Source organism: Urocampus carinirostris, chromosome 4 (genome assembly GCF_059441175.1).
Source record: "Urocampus carinirostris isolate Australia breed hairy pipefish chromosome 4, RoL_Ucar_1.0, whole genome shotgun sequence".
Taxonomy (NCBI): Eukaryota; Metazoa; Chordata; class Actinopteri; order Syngnathiformes; family Syngnathidae; genus Urocampus; species Urocampus carinirostris.
The window spans coordinates 8,241,996-8,257,547 of NC_142352.1; the positions used below are offsets into that span (position 1 = coordinate 8,241,996).

At 40.0% G+C, this 15,552-nt stretch overlaps 1 protein-coding gene across 2 annotated transcripts; it reads right to left on the bottom strand.

Moving 5' to 3' along the window:
- Positions 1 to 324: 324 nt before the first annotated feature.
- On the bottom strand, positions 325 to 12,495 carry LOC148366775 (transmembrane protein 138-like). Of its 2 annotated transcripts, none has more exons than XM_088333572.1 (5): positions 12,087 to 12,495; positions 8,541 to 8,832; positions 6,224 to 6,395; positions 4,579 to 4,654; positions 325 to 1,895 (listed from the first exon to the last, which is right to left on the bottom strand). In XM_088333572.1, exons 2-5 carry the CDS (start codon positions 8,642 to 8,644, stop codon positions 1,783 to 1,785), a joined length of 465 nt encoding a protein of 154 aa, XP_088189698.1. In that variant the 5' UTR covers positions 8,645 to 8,832; positions 12,087 to 12,495; the 3' UTR covers positions 325 to 1,782. The 2 variants fall into 2 exon arrangements, with proteins under 2 accessions (XP_088189698.1, XP_088189697.1); XM_088333571.1 differs by having other exon boundaries at positions 8,541 to 8,948.
- Between the last annotated feature and the right edge of the window lie 3,057 nt (positions 12,496 to 15,552).

The following is a 15,552-nucleotide window of genomic DNA, read 5'->3' on the forward strand; positions in this document are numbered from 1 at the left end:
AAGGGATTGAATCCGGCCCACGAGACAACACTCAGAGAAGCGCAAGAGAAAAACAAGCTGCAGGTTGAAATATGTCAACTTGATGTTGCCAAAGCTAGGTGCCTCGAACAAAGACACTGTACTTGTATTTATTTATCTCTCTCTCTCTCTCTCTCTCTCTCTATTTCTTTTCCACCCCTTTTCTCTGTCTCTCTGTGTCTCTCTTTTTCTCTTCCTTTGTTGCTCTTTGTCTCTTTCTCTCTCTGTGTCGTTTAACCTCTTTAGCTCTAACTTCCTTTTTTTCCTTTTCTCTCTTTTCTCTTTCTCTTTTTATACCCTTTGCGCTTTCTTTTCTCTTTTCTCTCCTTCTGTCTTTCTATTTCTCTTTGGATTTCGTTCTTCCTTTCCCTTTCTTTTCCCCCTCTCTCACGACTTTTTATCTTTTGCTTCTCACACTCTCTCCCTCTTTTTCTTTCTTTGTCCTGCCCTCTCTCCTTTTCCCTCCCTCTTTCTCTTATTTCTTTATCTCTTTTTCTTTCTCTTTAATCTACTAGTCCGGTCCCCGACAGAATGTTTGTTCTATCGTGTGGCCCCCGAGGTAAAATGCGTTCGACACCCCTGTACTAAACGTGTCAATCGTCATTTGAGTCGATCACTATTGGCTAAAGTTGTTCGAAGGTAAAAGAGGTGGGTCCTTTTTAGCATTTACAGGCTCGAATCGGCTAAAGCAAACCGGCTGAAAAAGATGTGAAAATAATTTTTCTACTTTGTTTATCTGTTAATGAGAATTAAAGGGCAGCGAGCAACAAGCAACCTTCAGAGATGCAGAGATTCTTTTTGGCGGATTTTTTTTAATCTGTCGGCATTATCGCGAGTTTGAGTGTTTGTCATGATTCCTCATTGAACTCACCTATGCCCGCTCGTTTGGCGCCAGCTGCTGTTGGTTACCCGATTGGTTTCCCCATCCTATTTAAGCTCAGTGCTCTCACCCTTGGTCAGTCCGTCAGTGAACCTCTGCTTACGCAAAGCAAGCACTTTGACTCGTTTTTTTTTCATCCGTATACCACTCGTCTGTTCCTGATTCCCCGTTTGTCTCCAGCTACGCCCCTTTTTTAACCACCGACCACTTTCTGATCTCCCGTCCAAGCTAACGACCTGCTTTTGACCACCGACCACGTTCTGATCCGACTATAGACACGTTTTTCCCGTTTGACCAGGCTACGATCTCTCGCTCAGAGGGATCCACTTCCGCATTCCGATCGCTGCCGTTTGTTTTTCCTCTATATCTCAATGAGCTTGTGAGTAAATGTTACGCATCTGGGTCCTCTTCCTGTTCTCGTCCTGAGAGTATTATTATCGAATGTGATGGCTGCAAGACGACGTCTTCGGTGAGCTACGACGGCTTTATATTTTTCAGGCATCTTGTTTCAGAGTGATCGTGATGTTTCTGTGCTGAGTATAAGCTTTCCAATGACATCTGGCATGACCTATTTCAGTGACTGGTGACGCCTTATAGTCAGGTGCGCCTTATGCATGGAAAATATATCACAAAAGACTATTTTTGGGGGTGTGCCTTATAACCCGGTGCTCCTTATAGTGCAGAAAATACGGTATATGGCTAAGTACTGTGACATCATTCAAGACAAGTATGCAAGCTAAAATAAAATGATAATTCTTGTAGTAGAACTGTCAAATAAAATACTATGGAGACTCACCCTTTTACTACATGTTTATGGATTTTGCAGTATCTCTGTTCTTATGAAGAGAGTAAAAGGGGGAAGGGATTATGGGTAGTAGTTGCTGTCACTGCCTGACTTGTGCAAAGACCTCTCGCAGCCACGGTGAATCCTCGTAGAGACGAGGGTCACCCAAGTACTCTGAGGTCCTCTTGTAGAAGTAGTAGTACAACACAGATGCTGGTAACATAAAAATCAATACAATTACCATTTACAAACATCCATCAAATATTTCATTTTGGTCTTAAATGAATATTTTATTGTGTTGTTTCTTATATTGTGAACATGAAAGCTACCTCATAATTCCCTTTTCTCGTGAAAATGTGAAAATAATCAGTTTAAAGATTACTAGTGTCACAATCGAATAGCATAAAAGTTTGCAAAACTATAAAGTGCTGTTCTATTCAAAGGGTTATATGTGTATTTGAATCTCAACGACATGAAAAGAGATCTTATTTTTACAGTGCTCGGCGTAAATATTGAAGAACTTTTTGTCATATTGCTATGTTTCAGGCTAGAGCTAAAAACTGCAAATATTTTTACACGAATCGACAACATGTGACAAAGAATCAAGAAATTGAACCTAGATTTTGACATATCCAGACAGAAGAGCAGCCTTAGCGACAGACTGCTGTCACTGTCTTGAACCACGGACAGACTGAAGAGATCTTTTCTTCCTCATGCCATGAGGCTCTTTAACCCCACCCAGCAGAGTAAAGGCCCACGTTAAAACACACCCCTACATTGCATATTACCGAATTTTATTGCAATATGTATTCTGTGTAGCACTATCTAGATCAGGGGTGTCAAACTCATTTGAACTCGGGGGCCACACGATGGAACGAACATTCTGTCGGGGCCGGACTAGTAGATTCGAGAGAAAGAAAAAGAGAGAGAAATAAATGAGAGAAAGAGGGAGGGAAAAGGAGACAGGGCAGGACAAAGAAAGAAAAAGGAGAGGGAGAGAGCATGAGAAACAAGAGATAAAAAGTCGTGAGAGAGGGGGAAAAGAAAGGGAGAGGAAGAAAGAAATCCGAAAAGAAATAGAAAGACAGAAGGAGAGAAAAGAGAGCGTAAGGATAGGAAGAGAGAAAGAGAGAAAAGGAAAAAAGGAAGAGAAAAAGTGAGATAGAGAGTGAAAGAGATGGAGACAGTGGGAGAAAAGGGGTGAAAAGGAAAGATAGAGAGAAATAAATACAAGTGCAGTGTCTTTGTGAGAGGCACCTGGCTTTGGCAACATCAAGTGGACATATTTCAACCTGCAGCCTGTTTTCCTCTTGCACTTCTCTGAGTGTTGTCTCGCGGGCCGGATTCGATACCTTAGCGGGCCTGACCTGGCCCGCGGGCCGCCTGTTTGACACCTGTGATCTAGATACTCTATAGAACACGCTACAGTGGGTATTAGCACGTCACATTGGGTATTTGTATATTGTATTCTTTTTTCTTTATTATTGTATTGTTTCTCAGCACAGGGATGCTGATGGAAATGTGAATTTCCCTGCAGGGATGAATAAAGTATCTATTTTTAACATTTCATTATACATTTACATCGAAAAACTCATAAGAAGTGGTCCCCTGTTCTCATCTCAGCCAACTGACTCCATAAGTTCCCTGATGACTTCTGAAGGATCCAATGTCGACCTAAATTACTAACAATGACAAACACAATGCAACTGTGTGTCATTAAGTTTCCCGTAAATTCCGGACTATAGAGCGCACCTGATTATAAGCCGCACCCACCACATTTTAAGAGGAAAACCGATTTTGTACATACACAAGCCGCACCTGTATATAAGCCGCATGCGCCCACATTTAAACACATCAAACACAAATTTAACCCAAACCCGACTTCAAGTCCCGCGATTGAAACTAAATGTCCTTCATTAAAGACCACAGTCCAAAAATCACAGCCGGCAAAATGAACGGAAAATGAGACCGGTACTTAAGGTTTGATGCAGACCTGCAGAGTCCGGGTCCCGTTGAAAGTAATCCAAGGAAAAAAGTGTATATTTCCAAAGGTAAGGGTGGGAAAAATATATCAGATGAACACATTTACTCACGCAACTCCTTTTTCTTTAACCGACTTTTTACCCCCTCTTCTTTCCTTGTCTGTCCCTCAGCTTTAGCGGTCCCCACTTAAACTCGGCACCCCGCGTTTGTTCCGCCCCTCATTTTTCGTTCACCCGTGCAAAACATATCAGAATAAGTGTCTAAAATAAATACAAATAAATGCATTACAAAAATATACAGTTGCAAATAGATAATATACATGGGTTACACATATCTACAAAGAAAGAGGGTACACCGAGAGAGTTTTCAAAGCTTTAATAATAATAATATAGCTTTGACAGGGCAGTTAATGGTAGCAACACTCGAGCGTCGCTAGCGGCCGTTAGAAAAATTACATAAATTGGCCGCATCACTGAATAAGCCGCAGGGCTGAAAGTTAGGGAAAAAAGTAGCGGCTTATAGTCCGGAATTCACGGTAAGTTTAATTGCACCTGCCCTGTAATGGTTAGTTTTTTGATCTACAAATTTGAAGCCTGATATATGACAATATGTCCAAAAGTCCTTGAGGGGCCAATAGTTTTGCAAGGCACCGTGCAAATAAACATTCACAATCTCGAGGTGGCTTTCTCAAACAGCGTCATTCATAGAAAATGAAACTGAGATGCGTGATGCATAAAAGTACTGAATTGATGAGCCAAATGTCTCGAAACAAAATTGATTCCGTAACCTTGAAACAAAATCTGCACTCATTTCACCTTGCGCTAACAATCAGAGGCACATACTTAGCAAACAGCTCTATAATGTCGTGCGATTAGCCGTACGCCCGAAATATTCGAGAGATTGACAATCTTACCGGCTCTTTGGAATACAAACAACACCTGAAGGCCATCTGTCCAAATAAATCGCTTGGTGTTTAGCCATCGCAGATTCTGTAAAGACACATAAAGCATCAATCTCCATTTTGATTTTATTCTCATAATAACAAGAACAGACGTGTCATGAAATTCTATTCCTCGTCGCTTGAATGCTAATGTTCTTTTGCAACACATTAAAAAGCAGGGTTATATATTTATATTCATTTTTTTAGCCCTTTATCACAAAAAGTCTCAAAGGGCTGCACAGAGCAAAACAACAAAAACTGGTGAAATATAACATCAGCTATAGAAAGATTTTATACATTTGACTATAAAGGATTTTATACGATTGAATACAAGTTACATTAATTGAGTTTAATGCAAGATATTCACTGACTGGGCTTTAGTTGAATGACAGGTCACGCTGTTCCAAACGCAGATTATTTGGACTAGGAAATTTTGATGACAGGACTCTGACGGAGGACGGCAGGCGTTGTTTTGAGAACAAGGCCCTGATGACGTAGAAACGCTCGGTGTTGTTTTGAGTGTTCCAGACATTGCGGCGCTCTTCTCCAAGATGGTGGAGCCCAGGGGGCTTCGTTGGCGCGCCCATGGGAGGAGTCGGCGCGCCATTGTGCGGGGAGAAGATGGCCAATAAGAAGAGAGAGCTAAAGGAATTCAGAAGAGGGCTTTTTGAAATTTTGGAAATTAAATCTGCCCCGTGTCGGCTTTCCTGTTCATCTTTTCCGTCAAGAAACGAGTGTGCATAAATTGCTGGGTGAATGTAGGTTGTGTTTGGTTAATGGACTAATTAGAACAAGTTGGTAAACAGTACATTTTGATAATTAATTCCCAACACTATATAAAAAAAATTTGTGGGAACGGGAATATGTAATTTGGTTTACATGGAATCAAAATGCCAAGTATAATAATATTGTAATGTGAAGTTCATACTCAGGTAAAAAAAAAAAACTACATGGGAGCTAGCTAAGGGAGCCAGACCGAAACTAGTTGGCTAGTTAGTGTCATGATTACTGATGCGGGGCACCCGAGGCTTCCCCGTTGGACCCTGATTGGCTGTTGGACTCTTTTTAAACTCTCGTCTTCCTGAAAGAACCCGTCAGATCGTCTGGGAACCTATGCTCCCAGCTAGGCAAGCTTTTGTGACTCTCCGACTCTATCTCTATTCTAAAAACAAACGACGTTTGTTGGCCCTGCAACCAATTGGGCACCATGGCAACCGTGCCAAAAGAATGATCACCCCAAAGTTAGTACAAAAACACAATTAGTCATATAAAAAAACTGAAGTATGTGAATTATAAAAATATTACTAAAATACTGCTTTGGAAATACATTCAAAATACCACTTCATAATACTACAATAGAAAGAACTAACAGAAAAATATTAATACGAAATGATACGACAGAAGTATTACAACAGAAATACTGCAAAAATACAACTAGAGCAATACTACAAAAATAAAACTACAGTAATACTTTACTACAGAAATACTACAGATGTACATCAAAAATTCTACGATGGAAATACTACAAAATACCAATCAGAAATAGTCCAAAAATACAGTTACAAAACTAATAATTGGCCTTTACTGCCTTAAAAACTGCCATTTTTATCCTACTCACCACAAGCCACGAATGCAGCACAACACTGAAGGTCAGATAGAACGCGGAGATCATAAACAAAGCTCTGAATCGCTCCAACAACATGGCTACCAGCCCAATCTGGAACACGTAGGTGTTGGACAGCATCAAGAGAATGATGATGAGGTTCAACAAGATGGCGATGTCCTGAATGCTGTATACAAAACACCAGAAAAGAGCAGAGTGGATTGTTTCAACACAGAAGGTCAACAAATGCTTTCATGATTCCAGACATGAAAATCTTTCACCCTTTGGAGAAATGTTGACGTCAAAAAGGCTGACCTATGTGAATTGTATAGATCCGAGGAGAAAATGTTTGGTGGGAGGGTTGAGGGTTTGTGAGATTTTGCAGAGAGTGGGCAATTGAGGCCATGTGTTCGCGTAAGTGGGAGTAGTTGCCTGGTGAGCTGTGCAACTGTTACGTAAAGAGTGAGGATCCACACCCATGGGAGATACCGCAACAGATGAATCAAACCAAATTCCTGAGTTTCTAGCCAATCAGGGTGGAGAATCATGATACATAGATTAGATTGTAAACAAACTCAAAAGGATGCTTATTACTGGGAAATACTACGCCAATTTGGATTCATACAAGACAAAAGAAACTAAATAGGAATAAAATGACTAAATTTTGTGCAGGCTTGGGGAGTAAAGGAATACATGGAACGGCAAAAAATGATGTTTGGATTTATTTTCATTTTGTTTCTGTCGCATTTTATGCTAGTTTTGCCCGGAGATCAAAGCCAGGAGAGAAAGCTTACCACGTGTTGTGAGTCATCATTTTATTCCTATTTAGTTTCTTTTGTATTTTATTCGCATATTTGGTATTGGAGTAATCCAAAAGTAATTGAAAGTAATCCAGTTAAAGTAACCCTACTCAACCCTGAGTGTGACGCATTTGAAAGAACAGTTGAAAAAAAAATCAAAACAATGCACAATGGAGAACAATTCATGATTAGGCTGTAGCTTGTATAACATGGAGAACATTTGGATATCATTCATTTTGCTAAAGTGAATCAACCCACGCATGTTTATGGCTTTTCTGTCTCTTATTATCTGCTTTTCAGCGAATGAAAATCTTTTGGCCTCGCATGTTCAATTGACACTGGTGTGCCTTGCTTCACTTTGAGAAGTGACTGATTCAATGGAGCAGTGACACTTAGAAATGTGCCAGTGAAATTGTTTGCATGATTTAGCCTTTAGTTTGTTTATTGCTTAAATATGTGCTGAAGTCAGTTAAGTGAAATGGGGAATTTCTAAGATGAACAGCAACACCCCCCCCCCCCCCCCCCAGTTTCCGGCAATGCAAAATATTTTTTCTCTTTGAATAATTTGACTCATGTACGATTGCAAAGGTTGTACGGCCTACAAACGTCGTTTGTTCTTACTATTCTTTCACAAGATATCCATTTCTTTTTACTTCCTGATATATTTTGTCGCATAATATTAACATTTTTGGGGGCTTATTTAGTCGGTTGTAAGATACAGAACTGTACTTAATCACATTTTTTTAGTGGAAGTACAATGTTGGCAACAAGATTCACTTGATATCATTGGAAATTATTTGAATGCAAGACAAACTTTTTCTTCTTTTTTTCCTGTTTTTTTCCCTACTTTTTTTAAATTCCTTTATTTTTTCCGAGCTGTTACTTTTTTCTTTTTGTTCTCTGTTTACTTTTTTCCTACATTTCTTTATTTTCTTTTTTTCTGGCTTTTTTCTAAATTTTTCCTTCTTTTTTTCTCTTCCTTTTTTCTTAGCTTTTCACTACTTTTTCATTTTGGTATTTTTTTCTTTTTCGTTCTATTCCCCCCTTCTTTTAAGTCATTTTGTGAATAGTTTTACATGATATTTGGTCATGTTGGGATGAAAGAAGCAAAAACAACCAGAAGAGCCGTTTAGGACCCGAAAGAGCCGGTTCCTTTTAGTGAGCCGAGCCGAAGAAGCCGGTTCTCGACCAACTCTACTAACTTTACTCAACTTCGTTCTACTCCGACTCGACTTCAAAATACGGCATTTAGGACACAACGTCAGGGGAACCCGTGTATTTTTACCTTCATGCACTGTAACTTTGACTTAAGTCGCTTCTTAATTAGTAATTTTCAGCCCTCATTTTTGTGCACTGGCTAGATTTCCTTGTGCGCAGAGAATGTGCGAGCAGTGCGCAATTGCGCACACGCGCAGCTTAGAGGGAACACTGTTCTGGACCTGACCGAACCTGGACCCTAGCGACTAGGCTTTTTCACTTTCAAAAGTTGGCAGATATGCAGTGATTCATACCACCCTCATTGTTGTACTTACGCAAAAAGTACAAATTGGAAGGCTTGATCCTCTCTGAACAGCTCACTGAACGAGTTGACAAACAGGTCGAAGGTGAGCAGGCTGAGCTGAATGAGCAGCACCATAGAGTAGTTGCGGGGTTGCAGGTTCTCCGTCCCATAGGCCAGGTGCCCGGGCGGATTCTGGTTCCAGACCGGCTCCAAGGCTGCGCTGATTGTTTATACACAAACATCAATCTGCGAACTGGACTGCTGGTGGTCCGAGAGGTGCGCCCTGATCTTCCGCTGTCGGATGTACTGTCGGGAATTGGCTCCTGTCAACATGTCAAGACGCTGATGAGATGCATTTCATCAGGCAGACTTCCAGCATTTATTTATTTTCTTGATTCTTCATCCCGAACCTAGAGACATCTGCACGCAATTCCAAATCCTGTCGAAAATGACACAAGGGAGACACATTTGTATTCTCGTTGAGAGCATAATGCTGCAGATCTTATTTTCTGCTTACCGCAAATGTCACAGTCTTATAGATTTGCATATGTTTATTCACTCGGTGTCCCGGATTTCATTGGGAAAATCCCACGTACCCGCAAATGAAATTGGAACGGTGGGTTTTTCTATGTACATGTAATGAGGGCTGCGATAGAGGACCCCATGCTGGCTGAAAAGTGTGACTCATGGGGTGGGTTTGATCACATTTCGTGCCACTTGTCAAAACAGTCAGAATATATTAACTGTTGTGTCAAACATGGTTCACAGCTATTATCCAGAGCAGGGATGTCAAAGCCAGTTAGGTGAAGGGGTTGGATCCAGTCTTTCTGTTCTTAGGCGGGACGGATCAATAACAGTATGTCAAATTACATTTTAGATAGATAGATAGATAGATAGATAGATAGATAGATAGATAGATAGATAGATAGATAGATAGATAGATAGATAGATAGATAGATAGATAGATAGATAGATAGATAGATAGATAGATAGATAGATAGATAGATAGATAGATAGATAGATACTTTTGTTCATCCCCATAGGGAAATTCACACTTCCAGCAGTATCCTTTTGTTGTTTATTAACAGATTCCACAGGATGGCCTCGGGGTGCTGTGTCGTAGTATAGCAACAGCGGAGTGGATGACGTCACACGCTAGGCCAAAAGTTCGACGTCCCTGCAGCGGATGGAAATCTTTGTGCCCAGGGTTACACCACCTCATGTTCACGTAGATGGCGAGTCCACCTCCTTTCCGCTTCCCGCAGGCTTTTGTGTCTCTGTCTTACAGCGCTGAAGCCTCTGGATAGCTCCGTTTAGCTCCAGGTAGCTCCACGTTAGTGTCCGGGATGCTAGACGTGAGCCGCGTTTCCGTAAAACACAGAAAACTGCACTCCCTGTGCGCTTTGATGTTTTTCACCAGCATAGCCAGTTTGTCGGTCTTATTCGGTAGGGAGTTCACATTTACCATGATTACTGACGGTACAGAAGACTTATAATGCCGCTAGCCGCTTAGCCTTAGCTCCAGCTCTGCATCCACGATAGGGCCCCCTCATCACGCCGGCACGAGAATTCTTCAGGGCAAGGAGTAGATTCCTCGAATAAACGCATTTTTGTGCGTTAAAACCCATAACAATAGGATAGAAAGTAATCCAAAGTGTAGTTGTCAAACGGGACGAAAAACACCGAAGATAGAAGCAGACACTTAAAACAATAAATCCCAAAAAGTGCGAAATAAAACGGAGCGCCTATGATGTGATGATTTTTTATCTTACCATAGTTTTTCAGTATTGTGTTTTATCATTCATCCTAGTTTAATAGCCTACGCTATATATTAGAATCACGGAGGACATATTTTTTTACAAACAATGGGAAAACAATGGCAATGAATGCATTAACAGTTGGTTTATTTCAACAGTTGTAGGGATTTTTCTAGCTTTAATTTAGAAAAATTTTGAAAAAATCGTTTGAACTAAAATATCCTTTACTGCAATCGGTAAACGGATTTGCCTCTAGGTGGTGCTCCACTATAAATATTTTTTTTCTGAAGGATGCTAGAATTTTTTACACTGATTAAATTAAACTATGTAATTACTGTAGTTCTTTGAGTTCTGAAATTAATTACTAAACCCAAGAAAATTGAATCAATGAACCAGGCCGATTGAAATAGCGTTTTTTTTATGCTAAATGTTATTTAATTTCTTTTCATTGCAATATTTGTCTTGCAATATTATTACGAAATAAAATTGCTCTTTCAACTTAGGCCAGCCTCCAAGCTCTTTTTCTTTGTAAATATTTTTTGCCTATTCATTTTGACATCCCTTCATCTCATTTAAAACTTTATCATGTGTTTATCTTCTGTATCCTGGATCTCATTGCAGAAAAATGCTCACAACTAGAATGAGAATAGAGAAAATACTCATTTTAGTTTCTGGTGAGGATGGTTTACACCGAACAACTTCAATATTTTTAACTTTACATATTTCAAAAGGCATCATTATCGTGTCAAAAGTAATCATAACAGCAATAGTTTATTGTGAAAGGGCTTAGAATCACTGTCATGAACCAGAACAGGATCAGGACCCAAACACGTGACGTTACTCACACAAGCCTTTTATTTTACGGGAAATGGGGAGTCATGCACGTTAGGCAGCGGCCTGGCGTGAAATAATAGGAAGCCAGAGGCTGACGAAATCGATACTAATTGCTCGAGTTGATATCGGACAGATGGGGTGATACCTGACAGGACGGGACAGACAGGAGAGATAATGAAACAGGAAATCGAAAATAAACAGGACAAACTAGATGGGAACGAAAACTGGAGAAAATAATGAACCGGACAAAAATTGACAGAAACAAAACTGGAAACCGAAATTAAACAGGACAAAATAAACGGGAACAATACCGGACAGGAAATACCCACAGGAACAGGAGCGAGTCGAAACCCACGTCTTGCGGGGCAGAAGTTCGATGACGGACTGACAACGGAAAAATGAGAGCACTGAGCTTAAATAGACGGAAAGCCAATCTGTCAATGAGCCGCAGCTGGCGCAACAGGGGCGGGGCCAATTGGGCGCCATGGCAACCGTGACAATCACAGGACTTGTGACTATTGAATCCCTTTCCTCTGCAAAAACAGACTTTAATATCTCAATACTTTTTGCATTTGATTTAATTCATTTCTATGCCAGTGTTATAGTTGCTGATTTTAAAACCTTACCAATAAAAGTAAGCAAATCCCATCCCTACTTATTACTGTTAGAAGTCAAAAGTCTTGTTCTTCACTTAAATCTTTGTTACTTTATCTCGTTTATCCTTGAGTGCCATGGCTATTCTCCTTGCACACTGTCGACAACAGCGTAATCAATCAAAGTAAAGACAATTTTATTCTATTCGAACTATACACATGCATAGCTAATACAAATAAGTCATGAGCATGCATAGCAATAGACCATGGGTGCTATCCGATTTAAACACCTTCACCACATACTGTTATTCCTTCTTATCATTCTTAGATCAATGATTTCACTGTATTCCATCACGAACTGATTGAACGTGAATAACAGTAAGAGTTACTTACGTCTATTACAAGAATAACAAAGTCAGATTTGTCTCCATCTGTCATCAGGAAAACCAGGACCACTTTGACTCCACAGGACCAGTCCGTTGAGGTATCCGATCGGACAGGACGAATGCACGTCGGTCTTTCAAGTGTCACCTCTTTTGATCCGTCAGGGTCTTCTAGGAGACGTATTAATAGCGCCTGCACAGGATAACAGGTGTCCAGGAGATTAGGACTCCGCTTCAATGCATAGCAGACTGACAACCTAAAGACCTAAAAGTGGCTAACACTTGGAGATTAACTGAGGAAATCAGGGCTATTGACAGTAAACCAAGGGATACATGTGTGACTGGAATTTAAAGAATGTCCCATGTGAAAAAATGATACACAGTGCCTTGCAACGGTATTGTCAGAACCAAAACAGAGACAGGACCCACTTGCGTTACGTTTCTCTCAGTTTTATTGGAAGAAGGGAAAGGGCTGCCCCCACGATCCGGTGGTCGCTGGGCGGGGGAAGCAGGTCGCTCTAAACGCGCAAGTGGGACTTCCGTGGCGAGCGATGGCGGTGTCGGGAACGGAAAAACTGGTCAGTAGCCAGGACAGGAGAGCAAAAAGGTGGTCGGGGTCGGAAGTGAGTTGTAAGCCAGGAAAGGAGAGTAGACGCGGTCAAGGACAAAAAAGGTCGAAAGTCGGGACGGGAGAGTAGACGTGGCCAGGATCAAAAACGTGTCGAAGCCGGGGAACAGACAGGAGCAAAAAACAAGTGGGAGTCGGGGTTGGAAAAAAGGCTTGCCTAGTGTTAACTGAGGTTCGCTGACGGACTGACAAAAGGGAACAGATAGGAGTGGGTTTAAATAGGGACAGGGAGCCAATCAGAGGATTTAAACAAATGATTCTTTACAGCAACCAGTAAACGAATTTGCCTCTAGTCTAGGTGTTGCTTGTGCTCCACCATAAATCCTTTTTTTCTTGCTAGAATTTCCTACACTGATAAAAAAAAAATTACGTTATTACTTTAAGTTATTTGAGTCATAATATGAATTACTAATCCCAAGAAAATGGAATTGATGAACCAGGCTGATGGAAATAGCACACAATTTATTAACACAGAGAATTATTGATAGGGGAAAAAAAGAGGGGAGGGAAAGGCGCAGGGGATTATGAGAGTTTTCGACCGCTGAAAGTTACTAGCACAAAAAAAAAGAAAGTTTCCCGCTATGATGCTAGTCGATTTGGGGAGACTCCTTTGTACAAAAAAAGGCTTATTCCCAAGAACCAGCAAACATGGTGTTAAATCTGAAACCGTCCTCTTACTTGTCATTGCAGAGGGATTTGGTCTCGTGTTCTGATTAGTCATAATGTATGATTTCTTCTTGGCTCTTGGGATCACTAGTACACCAGCATTTTCAGAGCGAAGGCTCCGAACCGCAACATAGGGGGAAATTAAATCTGAATTTTAGGTTTAATCACAGCAGACCTAAAAGCCGCTGTTATCATCTTGAAACACAAATGTTTTCCCATTCTTCCTTACAAAATAGCGCGTTGATAATGATGACAATATCTATACTATCAAATTTTCTGATCATGGGGTGAGTAGTACGGGGAAATACACTTCATTACAAAAGTATGAAGAACCCATTTAAGATTTCATTGCAACAAATGGTCAAATAAATTCGAACAATTGAAATCTAGCACATCATTTTCTTGATTTATTTTCTTATTTTACGGGGAAGATCATTTTTTTGCTCATTTTAAGTATTTTTTTATTATTTTCTAGGAAAAAAAGTTGAAAATATAGTAAAATTGGTCTGTTTCTCACAAGTTTTATTAAAGGAAAGAGGAAATATCGATATAATTTTCATGATTTACTTTCTTATTTTACGGGGAAAAGGTGGAAGCTTATAGAGCGTACTATATAAGCCATATACTATTTTAAGTATTTTTTATTATTTTCTAGGAAAAAAATTGAAAATATAGTAAAACTGGTCCGTTCCTCACAAGTTTTATTAGAGGAAAGAGGAAATATCGATATCATTTTCACGATTTATTTTCTTATTTTACGGGAAAAAGGTGGAAGCTTTATGGAGCGTACTATATTAGCCATATACTATTTTAAGTATTTTTTATGATTTTCTAGGAAAAAAAAGTTGAAAATATAGTAAAACTGCTTAAAAATAAAGAAGTATCCCAAATACCCCAAATTACAGCAAAATGTCAATAGGATTGACCTTTATTGACCAAAATGAACAACCTGTATTGGAGGGGTGTCAAACTCATTTGAACTCGGGGGCCACACGATAGAACAAACATTCTGTCGGGGGCCGGACTAGTAGATTAAAGAGAAAGAAGAAGAGATAAAGAAATAAGAGAAAGGGGGAGGGAAAGGGATAGAGGGCGGGACAAAGAACAAAAAATAAAGAGGAAGAGAGAGCGTCAGAAACAAAAGATAAAAATTCGTGAGAGAGGGGGAAAAGAAAGGGAGAGGAAGAAAGAAAATCCAAAGAGTAATAGAAAGACAGAAGGAGAGAAAAGAGAAAAGAAAGCACGAAGGCTATGAAGAGAGAAAGAGAAAAGAGAGAAAAGGAAAAAAGGAAGTTAGAACAAAAAAGGTTAAAAGACACAGAGAGAGATAGAGACAAAGAGCAACAAAGGAAGAGAAAAAGAGAGACACAGAGAGTGACAGAGTGGGAGAAAAGGGGTGCAAAAGGAAGAGAGAGAGAAAGAGAGAGAGAAATAAATACAAGTACAGTGTGTTTGTGAGAGGTACCTGGCTTTGGCAACATCAAGTGGACATATTTCAACCTGCAGCTTATGTTTCGCTTGTGCTTCTCTGAGTGTTGTCTCGCGGGCCGGATTCAATCCCTTAGCGGGCCTGATCTTGCCCGCAGCCCGCCTGTTTGAAAGCTGTGTACCCCCTGAGCCACTTTGGCCACACATGTGAAGAAAAACCTTATACTGTCAATCTAAATTATAACATGCAACTGGTGAATTATTGTTTAAACATTTTCATTGGACTGAGTGCTAAGAGATTTTTTTTTTATTAAAAAAAAAAAAAAGGTTTGCGCCGAGTCGGAAGCACCAGTGTACCGGACCAACTACTCGAAAGGCATTATTGTATTGCCATCTAGTGGTGAAAGAGGGTATTTCCTCAAATTGAACAGGCGCAATTTCACCAATAAAACCCAAAAATAGAAATGATTGACAATCAATATCATTTTGAAAACACATCTTGGAAAAATCTCTTGGGTTTCACTAAAAAAAACATAATTCAAACCAAGGGCGTAGGTTTGATGTGGGCATTGGTAGGGAGTAGGACAAAGTGCATTTTCTAAAAGTGATCAATAATATCGGTGGGGACAAAACATTGATAGCTCGATAACGGTTTATAGATAATCCATCAAAATTTGATGATAATGTGATCAACTATTGAGGAGAAAATACAAAAAATATCAGAATACATCTTAATACGGTGGTAGGGAACAAA